The sequence below is a fragment of the Cebus imitator genome, unplaced genomic scaffold (assembly GCF_001604975.1).
Source record: "Cebus imitator isolate Cc_AM_T3 unplaced genomic scaffold, Cebus_imitator-1.0 Scaffold6, whole genome shotgun sequence".
NCBI classification, from domain to species: Eukaryota; Metazoa; Chordata; class Mammalia; order Primates; family Cebidae; genus Cebus; species Cebus imitator.
In genome coordinates, this window is record NW_016107321.1 from 1,816,992 (window position 1) to 1,834,731 (window position 17,740).

The following is a 17,740-nucleotide window of genomic DNA, read 5'->3' on the forward strand; positions in this document are numbered from 1 at the left end:
GGAGTGCAATGGTGCAATCTCAGCTCACTGCCACCTCTGCCTCCCAAGTTCAAGTGATTCTCCTGCCTCAGCCTCCTAAGTGGCTGGGACTGCAGACAGGCACCACCATGCCCAGCTAATTTTGTAATTTTAGTGCAGATCATGTTTCACCATGTTGGTCAGGCTGGTCTCAGACTCCTGAGCTCAAGTTATCCGACCGCCTTGGCCTCCCAAAGTGCTGGGACTACAGGCATGAGCCACCGCGCCCCAGCCTAGCTTGCTGCCTTTTATTCCCGCATTGCGCGAACATACTTCGGTTTCTTCATTCATTCTCCTATTGATGGACACTTAGGCTGTTTGAACATTTTTGCGCAAGTAATTTTGTGTACAAATATTTTCATTTCTCTTGGATAAATATCCAGGAGTGGATGAGTGGGCCATAGTTGAAATGGTTGTAGCGTTTTACGACCATGTCTAAGTCCTGGTGTGATCTAGTCTATTTTTTGCCTTTCTGGTGAATGTGTGGTGTACTTTAATGGGGTTCTGACATGCATTTCCCTGATAATTTATGAAAACAAGGACTTTTTTGCATACTTTTTGGTCATTTGTATATATTCATTTATGACCCTAACTTTTTAAAATTAATTTTTATTTTATTTATCTTCCTTAATAAGCACTGTGAAGTGGTATTGTTCTTAGTCAAATAGGCATTCAACACATTAAGTGAATTTCTCCCTTATCCTCACCCTTCAGTGAAGACTGTCAAGATATGCAAGCAGATACAAAGAGAATGCTTTGAGAAAAAGCTGAGTCATGCCCCTCGACCATGCTATACCTGAGTTTCACTCTCTGGGACGTTGGTAGCCTCATTATGAAGCAGATGCGGGAGGCCGGGTGGCGAGGTGCTGCTGGTCTGTGCAGTGTCCATGGTGTTCTCTAAGTGGGGTTGTGGGGGCTGATGCACAGGGGATAGGCATACTGGACGTGGGGGAAAGGGCAGAAAAGACCCCTTGCCCTAACGAGCTCACCTTATGGGTTTTGGTGGGGAAGGGAGCGGAGTGCAGGGATTGCAGCTGAGGACAGGGAGGAAATGAAGCCTCCAGGGTGGGACTGGAGCCACAGGGAATCGGGGAATCATGACACTAGGGAGCTTTTTTAGGTGTCAGGCAGAGGATCTTGTTCTTCCAGTGGAGAATGACATTTGTCACCCCACTTAGCAGAAGCTCCTTTGAGCCAGCTCAGGTGGTTTACAAGAGAACCACTCATAGGTGTTCCTTCCCTGTGTTAGATGCTCCCCCCTGGGTTAGGTGTTCCTTCCCTGGGTTAGATGCTCCTCCCTGGGTCAGGTGCTCCCCCCTGGGTCAGGTGTTCCTTCCCTGGGTTAGGTGCTCCTTCCCTGGGTTAGGTGCTCCTTCCTGGGTTAGGTGCTCCTCCCTGGGTTAGGTGTTCCTTCCCTGGGTTAGGTGCTCCCGCCTGGGTTAGGTGCTCCCCCCGGGTTAGGTGCTCCTCCCTGGGTTAGGTGTTCCTTCCCTAGGTTAGGTGCTCCCGCCTGGGTTAGGTGCTCCTCCCTGGGTTAGGTGTTCCTTCCCTGGGTTAGGTGTTCCTTCCCTGAGTTAGGTGCTCCCCCTGGGTGAAGTGCTCCCCCTGGGTCAGGCACTCCTCCAGGGCCCGGCAAGCAAAGTGAGGCCGCTGCTTCCCACACTCTGGAGATGCCACCTTCTCACTCTGCAGGCTCGAAACTTGCTGGCCAGGCCACACCTGGTCAATGCATGGGCGATCTGATGGAAACAGGAACTTAGAAACAGGCATCTCTGCCTGTGCGGAGGGACCAATATTAGGAAAATATGCCCCCACATTTGCCTCATTTCTCACTGGATCAAACTACTTTCCTTATTCCTTTAGAGTCAGGTTCTGTCAGAGACGAAGAATCTACCTAAATGCCTGTCACTGCCTGCCTGGATAAAGAGAATGTGGTTTACATACACCATGGAATCCTACCCAGCCATAAAAAAATGAGATGGTGTCCTTTGCAGGGATGTGGATGGAGCTGGAGGCCATTATTCTCAGCAAACTAATGCCGGAACAGAAACCCAATACCACATGTTCTCACTTATAAGTGGGAGCTAAATGATGAGAACACATGGACACAGAGACGGGCGCGGCAGACGCCAGGGCCACTTTAGGGTGGAGGGCGGGAGGAGGGAGAGGATCGGAAAAGATTCCCACTGGGTGTTAGGCTTGTGACCTGGGCCATGACAGTATCTGTGCGGCACACCCCTGTGACATGCGGGTGACAGATATAACAAACCTGCACATGTGCCCCCACCCTAAAAGTGCTAATAAAGATTTATCATATTCAAATAAGAATAAGGTGCTCTCATCCTGCCTGACCCAAATTTGAAACTTTCTCTGCAAAGCGGAAATTCAAATATTTTAAGATTTTTCAGAGAAAATAAGTTGGAAAATGCAAGGAAAATAATGAGGAAGATGGGAGTGCACTCGGTGTGACAGAGCCAGCAGGGGGTCCCAGGCTGGGTCCTTAAGGACAGAGCTGAGGCCCCCTGGGGATGCCCACAGAGGCCAGAAAGTATTAGAGCGAGGAGAGAAAGGTCTCAGGACAAGAAAGCCAGTGAACACGGAAACAGCTTTCTGGCCTGGTGGGCCGGCCAGCGGGGCTCCCAGCAGAGAGGAGCTATGGGAAAGTGCCAGGGCCCTTTCATCCAGCGGAGAAAGCAGCTCTGACCCGGGCCCCAGAACACTGGGAGGGGGCAAGGCTGGCACAAGATACTCTCCACAAGGGCTACACTCCGGGTGACTCATTCCCAGGCCCCAGAGGACAGCCTTCAGCCAAGTTCCATTTCCTCCCTGAGAAAGGCTTTAGCCCCAGGAGTGGGCCGGACCGGACCGCAGCCACTCTGTGGGGTGACCCCTCTCCAGGAGCAGCTCCCTCCCCTGCAGAGAGTGCCCCAGACTGGAGTCGCCTTGGCTGTATTTATTCCTCTCCAAAGGCCACGGAGGCAGGTGGTAGTAAAATACAATGTGGGAGAAGCAGCACATGAGTCTCTCGATCATGGATCACAGTCGCAACTCCAGTGCTTGGGGGAAACTTTAGAGATCAAGCCTGGCCCCACCATTCATTTCACCGACTGGGGCCCAGAGAGTTGAAGTGATTCGGCCAGAACCTCCCAGCTGCTTGGCGGCAGCACCTGGCTTGAAACTCTGGTTTCCCAGATAGTAGCTCAGAGTGGGACCCTCACACCACCTGGAGGGAAGGGTCACAGAGAGATGGAAACCAGGGGACACTTCTGAGCCAGGAGGGTGCTGTCCTGCTCTGAATCCCACAGGGAAGTGCTGGGTAGATCTGTTTCTGGGGATGGGGCAGGGAAGGTGAGAAAGGAAAGTGCCAAGGAAGGATGCTGACTGCAGGGGGCAGTGGGGGAGGGCTGCTGACTGCAGGGGGGAGTGGGGAGGGATGCTGACTGCAGGGGGGAGTGGGGAAGGGATGCTGACTGCAGGGGGCAGTGGGGAGGGATGCTGGCTGCAGGGGGGAGTGGGGAGAGAATGCACAGTGCAGGGGAATGGGGGAGGGATACCGACTGCAGGGAGTAGTGGGGATGGGATGCTGACTGCAGGGTGGGGTAGGGAAGGGATGCAGAGTGCTGGATGGGGTGGATATGGGACATGCTGCAGGGGCAGTGGGAGCTGAAGGTGTCCTTGCCTTCTGGTGCTTCGGCCTTTGGATAAACTGCTCTTTACAGTTTTGCCAACTTTTGTTTGTTTGTTTTTTGAAACAGAGTCTCACTTTGTCGCCCAGGCTGGAGTGCAATGGCGCCATCTCGGCTCACTGCAACCTGCGCCTCCCGGGTTCAAGTGATTCTCATGCCTTAGCCTCCGGAGTACCTGGATCACAGGCACGCGCCACCATGCCTGGCTAATTTTTGTATTTTTTGTTGAGATGGGATTTTGCTGGGTTGGCCAGGCAACGTGGTCCGAACTCCTGACCTCAAGTGATCTGAGCACTTCGGCCTCCCGCAGTGCTGGGATGGCAGGTGTGAGCCACTGGGCCCCGTGCAGCTTAGCAGCTTCTTGAACTGCTGCATTTGCTTGCGTGCACTGAGGGAATGTTGGGTTGTAAGGGACTCTGGGCTTGGGTGGGCCAACTTCCTGCTCAGTACGGAGTCCCTGACGTGGCCACTGACTGCTCTTGAAGCTTCTGGTCCTGGGCATTGGGGCAGCCTTGCGAGGGGCCGGCCTGTCCCGAAGGACCTCGGGTGTACACTCGGGGGCTGCGGTCGGGCGTCTGTTTCTGACGCCGGCAGAGCACGCCCGGCCCCGCCGCACCGGCCTCCTGAGCACGTGTTCCAGGCCGACGCGCTCCAGGCCCACGCGCTCCAGGCCCACGCGCTCCAGGCCCACGTGCGTGTGCTGGACGGAGGCAGGGCAAGTCCTTCATTCCCCAGTTCAGGCTTCTCTTCAGGACCGAGGCGATGCCGGCCTTGCAGTGATCCAGGAGTTAAGAAATTACCTAGGCAGATCGTGAGGGTACAGAAGTCCGCAGTAAGGTTTTGCTTTGAATGAGAAGCAGCCCCAGATGACTTTGCTTTCTAACAAGAGCAGCCCGTGAGATGGAGCTGCAGACAGACGGCGGCGGCCGTGCCGGTCACGCCCAGGATGGCGGCTCCACCTTCCCTCTCTGTCGGCCTCATCGCAGTAAGCAGCAGACAACATGGGCTGGCTGGAAGTCCATTTGCTTCTTAGCACACCTTCCCCCTGTGCTATGTGAACGTCATACCTGATGGAACCAACCCGTGAGCCTGGATGTAAATCAGACACCCGCTCCCCAAACCCGACAGGAAACTCCAGCGCGTCCCCAGGCCGGCCTTTTCCTCTGGGAAGTCCCCTCTCTCACCACAGCGAAAACCGCTTCCCTTCTCTTTCCTTCTCTCTCCTTTGCCTTTAACCAGCATTCCTGAATTCCTCGTGTGTGTCTGTGTCCTCAGTTTTCCTGGTGCGAGACAACGACCCCTGGGAATTTACCCCAGAAACATAGTTGCTTCCACAGGCGGTTGTAGGCAGCAGTAACGTCTCCACAGGGCCGGCCTCTGCGCACCCCATCTGCCCACGCAGCCCGGCCTCTGCTCACCCCATCTGCCCACACAGCCCGGCCTCTGCGCACCCCATCTGCCCACGCAGCCCGGAGGCCGCTTTATGGCGCTCTCCCTTTGCCTGGGGGCAGTGGCTCTGCAAGCCCCGCAGAAGAGAAAATGGGAGACCCAGAGACCCAACCACAAAGAGATGGCCGTGACAGAGCCATGACTGTGCCAGTGGATAGGGGGCCCAGGCCGAGACCCCCCTGTCCTTCCCTCCCTGAGGGCACCAATCAGGAGGGGTCCTCACGTGTTGGGCCTGCCTCGCACTACTGTAGAGAAACACCAGAAACACCGGAGACAGGGTAATTTATAAACAGAAGAGGTTTAATTGACTTGTGGTTCTGCAGGCTGTGTAGGAGGTATGGTGCCGGCATCTGCTTGGCTTCTGGAGAGGCCTCAGGGAGCTTTTACTCCCGCAGGAGGGGATGTGGGAGCAGGCAGGTCCCATGGCGGGAGCAGGCGTGAGATGGGGGAAGGGCCACACACTTAAATGACCAGATCTTTCCAGCACCCAGCCGTGAGGGATCTGCTCGCGAGACCCAAATGCCTCCCACCCGGCCCCACCTCCAACCCTGGGGATTATATCACAACATGAGACTGGGTGGGGGCAAATATCCAAATGATAGCCCCTCATTTCTGGGGAGCGGCGATGGCAGGCATGGCCACGGGGGCTTCTGAGTCCTGTTGAGGAAATGCAGCCGATCTGACCGTAATCCTCTAAGCCCAGGACAAGCGGCGTTTTCATCACACTCCGACAAGGCAAGTAGGGTTCCTCGTGTGGCTTTGAAGGGAAAATGATAACTTTCATAAAGAAGCTAAAAATAAACAGATTAAATCTCATCTGTGACTAAATCCCAGCGACCTCTCACCCTGGTTTTGGTCTGTGGTTCTTGGGAAATTAAAAAGTGTTTGTCCAACCAGTGATGATCGATCAGGTTTTAAAAACCAAGAGTAACGGAGAGGACTCTGATAAAAGAATGTGGCATTGGAAGCTGGGAGGCAGAAGAAAGTCAGACGTGGCCGATGGCAGCGAGGAGCTGGGGGATGTTTGTGAATAAAAGGAGCCACGCGTCTTTGAAGGGCAGACTGAACCAAGCTGACATTCTCACCAATAAAATGCTGAGGAAACACACTTCCAAGTATGTTCACGGTGGCTAAGAAGAAATGCTTTCTGGTATTCTGTACTAACACCAAACATCACTTCACAGGCGTGTCACGTGGAAAAACATTGGAGCTTCATGCCTTGGTCTTCAGAGCCATAAACATACGGGCCTGGCCACCCATAGTGTGCACAGGCTCTGGGCTGTGACATCTGCATGACACGGAAAACTGACACCACATCACAGAAGGCAGGCTGGTCACTGCGTTGTTCCCCCTGATGGTACGAATGGCCTCATAGTCTGAGATGAGCTTGTCTGGGATTTCAGAGTGGAGTGTAAAGGTTTCTGTTCACATTGTTTTGATTGTTTGTTGGAGGTGGCATCTTCCTCCGTCACCCAGGCTGGAGTGCTGTCACATGATCTTGGCTCACTGCAACCTCTGCCTCCTGGCTTCAAGCAATTCTTGTTCTTCAGCCTCCTGAGTAACTTGGATTACAGGCACGTGTCACCATTCCCACTTAAGTTTTGTATTTTTAGTAGAGATGGGGGTTCACCGTGTTGACCAGGCTGGTCTCAAACTCCTGGCCTCAAGCTACCTGCCCGATTTGGCCTCCCAAGGTGCTACCGTGCCTCGCCTCTGCTCACCGTGTTTCTTCTCTATTCACATTGTGTTTTATATTTCTATGTCTCACATATCTTCTATTGAAAGATTAAATGTCAGCACAAATATTAAGTGATTTTCACAAAATACCTCCTTCCCAGTGCCTTGCTCTCATTTTTCAGATGGAGAAAGTGAGGCTGGAGGGTAAGTGGTGGAGCTGCAATTTAGCTGGCCTCAAAGCCTAACCAAACAAAGGGTTTTACTCTCCGCCTCTCACCGGCCTGCAGGCCTGATTTCAGGTTTTAGGTTGGGGTACCGTTTCTCTGCTCTCACGGCTCACCTAGACTACCTGTGCATCCAAATGACACCGCCTCTTTTTCCCTCCAATCCACCATGCTATCACAAAGCCCCTGAGGTCTTCGTCTACTTGTTTTACAGCCCAGCTGTGAACAAACACTGGGATTCAGATTTTAACTTTTTTTTCTTTTTTTAAACAGTACAGTATTTGCTCTTTAGTGGGACCTCTGCTCCCGGCCCCGCACGCTGGCATGGGACTGTGAATTTCCACATGCCTTCACACCTCTGAGTGCCACAGCAGCCACCGCGGAGAGGGCGGGCTTCCCTCCAGCAATGAACGGTGGCCTCCCTGGCTGCTGAAGAAACAGAGGCCGTCTACGTCTGCACCGCTTTGCAGATTCCTACAGATGTTTTCCAGAGTAAGGCATTTTTCAGCCAGGACCCCTCAGCCTCTTCCGTGAGCTGTGCTGTTATTTGTCAGCAATGTGGTCTTTGCCGTGTTGGTGACATGAGGAGCTATTGAAGCATGTCCCCAAGACTCAATCCCTTCCTTTCCAATAAAGCATTTTTCTCAGTTTGGTTGTTTGTTTGGGTCATATTTGCTAAGCCCTGAATTGAAGAGAAATTCTCTAGCAGGACCTAGCCTCTCCCCTCTCCGCAAACAAAGATCCACCTCATAATATTAGATTGAGACAAATATTGTCACAGTTGAGGAATGTTTTGCAGTTGGGTTCTCTCTAAACTGCAAACATTCTTTTACTATGGGGAATTCCTATGAGAGCTGTAAAAATCCTACTCATATGACATATCACCCCCTCTTGAATCAAGCCTACTGAAGGGTTATTAAAAATTTACCTTTTTGTCAATAAAGTTCTTTATGGGACCTTTTTCTGGCTGCATTTTAATGCCATGTTCACTGCCCCAGATGTATGAGGAAGGAGACAAAAAGGCCATTTAAAGCTCTGCTTCTAGAATGCCCCTATTATGCCTTTAATGAAATCGATGGCATGTGGGTTTGCTGTGTGTCACATAGCTTTGGCTGTAGGTTGCTTTCACGAACCCACAGAGACTGAAACCCACACCAGTGGAGAGAATGCTCATCCAGACGTCTTACTTCAGCGTCTGACAAAACGAGATTATACGTAAGTCGTTTTAGAAGCGCCGATCCCGATTCTTTGGATTTTGAGCCTCCACTAGAAAGTTTTCTTTCTGTATTAATGGAAGTGATTCATTGTTTTTAAAGTTTCAAATATGAAGATGACAATTACATTGAATATTTGGAAATGCCGTGTTGAACAGTAAGACTTCTAAGCCTTTATTTATTTTTATTTTTTCTGATAACACTTGAAGCAAAGAAAATAGGTTTTTACAATACTGGCTTTTTACTGATTGACTTAAACCATATTTTTCTAAGGTACACCTATCACTCTTGTTCTAGATTGGGGACGATGTAGTTACCTTCCTGATGAGGGAAGCTAAAGCTTTCCAGTGATTCCTGAAGCCCACATTAAATTAATTTCCCTGAAGAGCCCTCTTGCCTAATGGAACATCACGAGAATGGCCGGGCTCGGAAGCAGGGTCAGCAGAACTAGGCTTCTGGCTCACTGGGTTTCAGCGGAGCCTTCCGAATGGCTAGGCGTTACCATCTGCTTAAAAGCCTTGGTTTGGACAGTGGTTCTCAAACCTCGTGGTGTGCTGCAGTCACCAGGGACTTGTCCAAACACAGATTGACAGACCCCATCCCGAAGTTTCTGATTCAGCAGCTCTAGGGAGACCCCAAGCTCTTCTTCCCAAGCTCCCGGGGCACGCTGAGGTTGCTGCTGCCGGGAGCCCACTTTGAGAACTGCTGATCTTGGGCGTGCTGGGGCCACTCTGGTTGTCAGTGGGGTCAGGACACTGGTTTCCTTCTGTTTGGTCCCACTGAGAATGTGAATGTAAATGGCCTTTTGAGGCCATGGGCACTGAGTTCCCTGCGGGCACATGGGATGGCGGGGGCGTGCCTGGAAGGAGTCTGCACATTGCTGCAGCCTCAGTGATGATCCTTTAGTGTGGGGCCTGCGTGGTCCCTGGGGAGCCCAGTGAGAGACTCAGAGGAGGAGGACACGGTGTGTACGCCACGGTACCTGCCCCAGAGCCACACTTAGGCTGCAGCCCACGCAAAGGACGTTGGTCTTTGAACAGACAGATGGGCCCTGCCTTTCCGGGAGCTTTGGAGGATATTTAAAACACTTCTGACTTGGTTTAAACGGAATAATGAACACCTCTCTCCATGACAGCAGCATCTTTTGTGTTTCCCAAAGCCTGAGCGTCTCCAGGGAATCTTACCTTGGGCTGATAATTCTTCTTCCCTCAAGACAGCAGTACCTTTGACACAGGACACCCTCCAAAGCCCACTGCCCCTGCCTAAGTCAGATAGGAGGTTGAGGTGCAAGGGTGCCACTGGCCAATTCACATGGCAGGATGGGGTGCAAGGGTGCCTCTGCTTCTCTCTGCCAGGCTGGTTTGACCATGGCCGGTCTGTACCCTTTTATAAGGGCTGCTCAGTCATTTCTTCAACAAAATGTCTCTCTTTTTTGTTGTTGTTGTTGAGATGGAGTCTCACCCTGTTACCCAGGCTGGAGTGCACAGGCTGAAGTGCAGTGGTGCGATCTTGGCCCACTGCAACCTCTGCCTCCCAGGTTCAAGAGATTCTCCTGCCTCAGCCTCCTGAGTAGCTGGGACTATAGGTGCCTGCCACCACACCCAGCTAATTTTTGTATTTTTAGTAGAGATGGGGTTTCACCATGTTGGCCAGGCTGGCCTCGAACTACTGACCTCAGGTGATCCACCTACCTCGGCCTCCCAAAGTGTTGGGATTACAGGTGTAAGCCACCGCGCCCCCAGCCTACTAATGTCTTTTGAAGGCTGACTAGGCCCAGGGTGTGCTTCCTGGCGAGGGAGATGTCATAGTGAACAGCATTCCCTGCTCTCACAGAGCTCACACCCTAGGGTAGAGACACACAATAAACAAGTGAAAAAACAGGCAGATAGGTACTGCAGTCAGACACTTGTCCAGCAAAATAAGGGGACAGAGAGTAAGAGGTTTGGGGTCGAGGAAGGCCCTTCTGAGGCAGCCATACTTAGCAGAGACCACAGTGAGGCCAGGGGAGGGAGGAGGCTGAGGGAGCACCATGGAGGGCACCACTCTGAGGGGAGGATGTGCTGGGCCTGTTGGAGGAGCAGGGATGAGGCGGGCACAGCCTCTGCCCACAGAGGGGCCCCAACACTGCCAGGAAGAAACAGCTTAAAAGCCAGGGCCACATCCTGTGCCGCGTGTCGCCCACAGCAGAGATTTGGAGTGTACCCCGGCTGGGAGGCAGAGGCCGCTGGAGGGTTGAGCGCATGGTGGTCTGATTTGCGTTTAAAGGGTCACTGACTCCCAGTGAGGGCAGGAGTTCAGCTAGGTGAGCTGGGGACCTGGACTAGAGTGAGGAGGAGGGGCTGTGACGCTGCCAGACACAGACCTTGAAGGTTTTGTAGACAGGATTTGTACTGGGTTGGTTGAAAGGAAAGAGGACTGATCCTGGTGTTTTGGCCCCGGTGGTGACATGAGTTCCGGTTCACCGAGCTGGAGCCCTCTGCGTGGGGAGGGTGCGGAGGTCGGAGAGTGGCAGCAGTCAGGTGGGTCAGTGCATGCGGTGTGAGCCATCTCTTCTGCATCCTGGTGGACATGCCCAGCGGGCACTGGGGAAGTTGGGCTGGAGGGCAAATGGGAGAATCAGCCATGCACAGACAGCATGGGAATCCGTGGGGCTGGACGGGGTCACCTGGGGAACAGAGGGGAGACTGACACTTGAGTTGGGAGCCTGCTGTGTTTAGAGGTGAGGGTGAGGAGAGGGACCCAGCAAAGGCGGCTGAGAAGGAGCGGTCCTTCCATGTCAACACATGCGCTCCTCTACCCGCAGCTCCACGCCATCGCGGCCTGTCCCCAGGGCAGGCGCCTGCAGGCTCCGGGGGCTGCTGTCGCTAAGCAGGTGGAAGGTACGTTCTCTCTCCTTCTCCTAATGGAAGCACTGCCATTTCTTAGATGGGAATTAGAACATCTGAAAGTGCTCTGAAATGATCTGCAAAATACTGTGTGTGATGTGCACTTCTCTGGGTAGAGGGCACAGAGTTTCCAACAGATTCTCAAGGCAAGGCCAGGGAATATTTCCCAATAATTTCTAAATAAAAAAGAAATTAAAGTAATAAAATTTTACACTTATCAAGCACAGGAGGAGAACAAATCCTTTCACCCAGATTTAAACTTACAGAAACTTGGCAAAGTAAAAATGAACAAAGAATCCAAGTACCTTACAAATATTCCCACTGGGGAAAGCAAAAGTCAACCTCTGTAACAGAGAAATGCAAATCGATCAATGTGCAAAGGGCACTTTCCCCCACGTGTCTGTCCATGTCATGAACTACTGATGGGAGAATTGGGTAATTGCCAAGTTACTTGCAAGAAGAACTGAGCCACATCGGTAGTGAGATCTAAAATTAGATAACATTGTGCAGTAGTAATATAATCATTCCTTATTGAGGCAACCACGGAAGGAATCTTACAAACTTTCTTCTATAGCTACTACATTCTTCTTTAATATCATCACCAGCACTTGAACTGGAGAACAAACTAGGGTTTGCTAGTTAGAGTTTCTCCAAAACAAAGCTTGACTTCTGTTTTGGATTTCCATGCAGCTTTCACGCATTCACACGTTTAAGACTGCAAAAGAAACAAAGGTAGGAGATATTTTTAGAACCTGATTCAGCACCAATATGTATTTTCCTGTTGCAGAGTGCTCTTGATTAAGCCAAGTGTACTTGTATTATTGTCTTCCCGTTGTAGGGCAGAGAGGAGGCTTATAGTTTCTTTTGTATTACAATGTCATGATTATAAATAACTATAATACAGTGGCCATTTCAAAGTGGTCTTTCCCTCCAAGCACACAGGAGACTCTCTTAGATTCCCTAAGAGAGCAAAGAAATATTGACTCTGGTGCACAAAGGTAATAGAAAGTTTAAGTCACTTCAAACAGGAGATTGTTAACAGAAAGGGGTTGGTCGGGCCTCGGGAAGCTCTTCTTTCTTGGTCTGAAAAGGAATATGTGGTTTTAGGATCAGCCTAGTAAGCCTCCAGCGGACACCTGCATGAAGGTGGCAGATCCTGGAGGATGGGTACCATCCTGTTGACCTCTGTGTGACTCAGACACTGCCGACCCACAGGCTGTGTGACTACCAAGGTCCTTCCGGGCCCTGATGTCTGGTGGACATGAATCGACATGGTGTGAATGGGAGCTTGGTCAAAGTCAATTGCATGTTGCTGAAAGCAAAGCCTCCTTCTATCTTGGAAGTGTCACATGTTGAACAAACTTTGATCACCGGGTACATTTCTAACGAAGGAAGCTTTCACAGAAGGAATTGTTTAGAAAGCATTTGAGGCTTTCTGACTCCATTTAAAATCCTATTGGAGAGTCAAAATTTATATTTAGAAAAATATCCATGGGGCATTTCCTCAGGCATATTACTTCTTTAAAAGAAGATCTGTCTTTGAGCCTCCCTGCTTTTGCTTGCAAAAGGCTAGTGATGAACATCTCAAAACAGCCAAAGAAGTAAAAGATGCAGTGCATGTTGAAAAAGACCTAAAATTCCTTAGTTTTAGCTTCTCTAAATTAGTCGTCTGAGATGTCCCACGACCTGTACTGAAATTTTTCTAGAGATCTCATGGAGGTCAAACTGGAAAGACTTAAGGGTTTTTTTGCTTAAGATATCTTTAGCTTTGAAAATAATATGCTTCGAAAATAATATTTTCTAAGGATGTAACCATTGCACAGAGTTTTTGAACTCCGTATATATATATTTTTTGAGATGGAGTTTCGCGCTGGTTGCCCAGTCTGGAGTGCAATGGTGTGATCTCAGCTCACTGCAACCTCTGCCTCCAGGGTTTAAGCAATTCTCCCACTTCCACCTCCTGAGTAGTTGGGATTACAGGCCACCGCCACCATGCCGGGTTTATTTTTTGTGTTTTTAACAGAGACAGGGTTTCACCATGTAGGCCAAGCTGGTCTTAAACTCCTGGCCTCAGGTGATCCACATGACTCAGCCTCCCAAAGTGCTGGGATTACAGGTGTGAGCCACTGTGCCTGGCCTGAACTCTGTATTTTTGACTGACATTTCTCAGATAGAGTCAGGCCATAAAAATCAAGTGCTATTCTTCCTACCAGGGAGGATGCTATCATGGCGAGGAGTGTGCCTATGGGGGTGACTTCCAGGAGGTTGTGTGGGCTGCAGATCCTGGCATGTCTCCCTTGGGCCTGTGGGGGGCCAGAGACCACCTACCCCAGTCTATGGGGGCTCAGCAGGCATTAGAGCCTGGCTCTCCTAGGGGACCACACAATGACGGAGCACCTGTTTTCTCCAGGCACTTGGCTGGCTGCTTCCACAGGCACCTCCTCCCACACTCGTGGGTATCCTGCCGTGGGCCTCGCTGAACGCTGGACAAACACGCATGTATGCGACGCTTTGAACAAACCTGCAGGGTCAACATCACGGACCCCATTTTTGGGTGACGGAGTTGAGTTTTAGAGCATTTATGTCATTTGCCCAAGGTCACAAGACAGCTACTCGGTGGTGTAAAGATACTACAAACGCAGTTCTGCTGGGTTCCCCCTCCTGCACGGAACCACCATGTCACAGCATCTATCATCATGACCTCACAGTGACCTGGGGAGAGAGGCTGGCCTGCAGGTGAGGTAAACTAAGGGATTCGCCCCCGGCCGTCCAGCTCCCGAGTGACAGGCCCAGCCTCCCCACCCAGCTCCTCTGACCCTGGTGTCCGAGGTCTCGTCCCTTGTCTCCCCCTTAACTGACTTAACACCTGAATGGTGTCTTCGAGTAAATACAACAGTCATAAGCAGACAGACAAATTCCCTGGTCTAACACTCAGTCCTCAATATTTCCGGCTTCCCATCATTCCGTTCGTTTTGCTCTCTTCGAAGGGTGTTTTCAGTGTATAAACGTAGCAGGTGGAAGAAGCTGCTGTCTTGCTCCAAGGCCAGAAACCCGCTGACATTTCCTCCTTCTCTGTTGGGTTACTCAGAAATTATTTGGCAGGAGACCTGGGCATTATTTTAGAAGGAGGACTTGGGCGGACTGACCATCAGAAAAAGCAGCCTTTTCTAATTCTATTAAAACAACAAAAATGTGGGCTCGGGGGTTTTATTTTGCCTTTTAATTTCCAGAGAACGTGGCACTCTCTATATCGTTATTTTGGGCTTTTGCAAAATGATCTTCTTTTCCCGAGACACTCGCCATTGCCACGTGAGAAGCAGCATATTATCTGAGGAGTTTTCAAATACTATCGCTCTGCCTGCGTAGACATTAGTAGTCTTTTGTACGTTGTTCTTCTTTGAAATAAAAGTTCGACAGGTATCAGAAACTCTAGCAGCACTTCACATAGGTTACCCCTTGTAACTCTCCAGCAGGCAAGGGGCATCCGCACTTCGCAGCCGAGGTGTGAGGTGCTGAGAGGTTAAATATCTTGCTCGAGGCAGCAGAGCAAATAAGTGACAGAACTAGTCAATCAGTCTGATTTTCTTTTCTTTTTTTGAGACAGAGTCTAGCTCTGTTGCCCAGGCTGGAGTGCAGTGGTGCGATCTCGGCTCACTGCAACCTCCACCTCCTGGGTTCGAGCGATTCTCCTGCCTCAGCCTCCCGAGCAGCTGGGATTACAGGCGCCTGCCACCAGGCCTGGCTAATTTTTGTATTTTTAGTAGACACTGGGTTTCACCAGGTTGGCTAGGTTGGTCTCCATCTCCTGACCTCAGGTGATCTGCCTGCCTTGGCCTCCCAAAGTGCTGGGATTACAAGCGTGAGCCACTGTACCTGGCCAAAGCCTGATGTTTTAATTCCAAAGTTAGGGCTCTTGGCTAAGTGGCTGGGTCTTCCTGCTCCTACCAAGCAGTTTTCTTGAGCGTAATGAAGAGTGAGCGGCCAGGGCTGCTTCTGTGTGTCCCAAAAGAGCTGGGTCGGAGCCTTCCCAGTGCCAGCTTTCGAAGGTGCCAGCAAGCCATGGTCCTAACTAATAACCTTATGGACTTTGGCATTCCCTTTGATTGTGCCATTGATGCCAGCGGATGGATGCAATTGAATTTCATAGTTTGGAGAGTAATGTGCCTTAACCTGTGGATGTCTACTTCTAACCGTGCCTTTACTGAATATGGTGCATCAAAGTTAGTTTGCCTCTCCCTTTACCCTAGAAAATGCTTACAGAAACAGGACGGCCACGCCTTAGATGCTAGATTTCACAGGCTGAGACAGTAATGAGGGGAAATGTACAATGAGCTGGTTTTCAAAACTGGTGTTTGCCTTTAGAAATTTTGCTTGAGATAGTGAGGCTGGCGCTTAGTGCATGGAGAAACAACAGTTCATTTCTTCACTTCTATGCAGAAATTGCACTTTGCTACAGGAAAGAGATACTTTAGGCTATGTATTTCTAAGCAGTGACAGCATTTCTCAGGTGTGCAGAGTCAGTGTTCCGTCTTGATGAAGTTTTCTGGGCTAAGTTTCAAATGCCCGAAGCTCCCCATCTGATGTGTCTGAAGAGCCTTGATCCAGGGCTGACTGTCTTACAGTTAGTTGCTCTTCTCTTTGGGCACCTTTTTTCTTTTTCAATTGAATGAAAATGTGTGTCTTTTTTTTTTTTTGAGATGGAGTTTCGCTCTTTGTTGCCCAGGCTGGAGTCCAGTGGCACGATCTCCGCTCTGCAACCTCCGCCTCCTGGGTTCAAGTGATTCTCTTGTCTCAGCCTCCTGTGTAGTTGGGATTATAGGCGCCCACCACTGTGCCCAGCTTTTTTTTTTTTTTAATTTTTAGTAGAGACAGGGTTTCACCATGTTGGCCAGGATAATCTCCATCTCTTGACCTGGTGATCTGCCTGCCTCGGCCTCCCAAAATGCTGGGATTACAGGCGTGAGCCACCACGCCTGGCCTTTTGTCTTTCCTTTTTGGTCTCAGTAAAATCCCCAAATAGGGCCATCAGACCCACTGCGCGGTGCTACGAGAAGTCATCCAACCAGTGAGAGGAAGCAAAGAAGAAGAGTTGCCAAGGAAATATTCTGATCTGTTTCAAGGGGCAATCATTAAGATACATAGAAGTCATTTTCAGAAATAATTAAAAGCCCTAAACAGACTGCTGGATAACATTTTGTCAATAACCCACCAGGTCCTCAGAGGCAGTGCGCCATACGGTGGAGAGACGAGGATTCAAGCTAGCTTTTGTTTTTGTTTTAAACATGTTTGCAAAGCGGCGTTTCACACGTAACCTTGACCCCACCCTCTCCCCAGTCTTCCCCTACCTGCACCCAAATATGAACTGAAAAGCTCCTGAAGCCCAGATCACTAGTAGGCTAGAAGCATTAATTACAATTGTAGCCCAGGTTATAACGGGCTGCAAAAACTTCCTGCTGTAATTGGAATATAGATTCAACAGTTTTATTGAATGTCAAAGCACATTATTCCGCACAGCTGCTAGAGAGGCCCTGCTGAACTGATGCTTTTCTTCCATGACAGACACCTATTAAGCCGTCAGCATAAACACTTCCCTTACGAACTCTGACATCACCCTCAGGGCAGGCACATACAGAACAGCAATTGCTGAATTGTGTATGAAAATTACGGTTTATTGTCTATACAACTGAAGGTTTAACTCGGACTCCTGCTTCTGTCAGAGCTGTATAAAGAAGCAATTCTTCTCATAGAACAAATAAGCACAGTACACTATTGTAATAGAAGAAACAGGCACTATTTATGTATTGGAAAGCCTTGCTCTCAATAGGGCTAACAGTCCAATGGCTCATAAGCCACTATTTTGGCAGCTGTGGAAAAGAAAGCTGTGTAAGTCACAAGGGATGAGATGCTGAAAGCAGCAGAGACAGAGGACCCCAACACCCACAGGAGGCTTCGAGTCCCAGCTGCTGCCACTGTTAGTTCAGCAGGCATGACTCGTAGGTTGGGATCACGTACTTAATGTTGATAAAGGCATTTTCTCCTCCATAGCGCTCGAAGGCCTCCAGCGTCTCCTGGATCAAGTCACCAATGTTCTCCCTCTTCTGCTGGCTGTACACAATGCCGTCTCCCGAGTTCACTGGTGCATGCAAACACACAAAGAGGCCAGTTATTTCCCTGCAATTTCTCGAAAAGTCCTACACAGTCTAGGCAATTTATCTGAATGCTTATTAGGAGACACAAACATGCAACATTTTTACATGATTTTGTGGAGTTTTAAAAGCAGACAACTATACAAAAACACCAAGTCCCAGATTGGAGCTGGTGGAAAATAATCTAAAATAAAGGAATAACAGAGTAAACAAAAGCGAGTGAATCACAGTTACAAGACAGATGACAAGTTAGGGACTCTCTCTCCTGATTTATTATATACAGAGTGTTCTCTTAGGCCTTGAGTTTTCCACACTCACAGCACGGCGTATTTAGAAGGAACGATCTATTGTGAGATCAGGCTGTTTGCTCGTGCGATTTAAAATGGATCTGCTTTGGAATGTGGCTGAGCCCAAATCTGCATCTCTGCTGCTTTTGGATAC

At 50.0% G+C, this 17,740-nt stretch overlaps 1 protein-coding gene across 1 annotated transcript in view; it reads right to left on the reverse strand.

Moving 5' to 3' along the window:
- Positions 1-16,797: 16,797 nt before the first annotated feature.
- The window catches only part of PACRG (parkin coregulated), a 597,238-nt gene continuing 596,295 nt past the window's right edge, over positions 16,798-17,740 (reverse strand). The window contains exon 5 of the mRNA XM_017537290.2: positions 16,798-17,286. Coding sequence (XP_017392779.1) covers positions 17,126-17,286 — 161 coding nt within the window. The 3' untranslated portion in view covers positions 16,798-17,125. The remainder of the gene's footprint in view (positions 17,287-17,740) is intronic.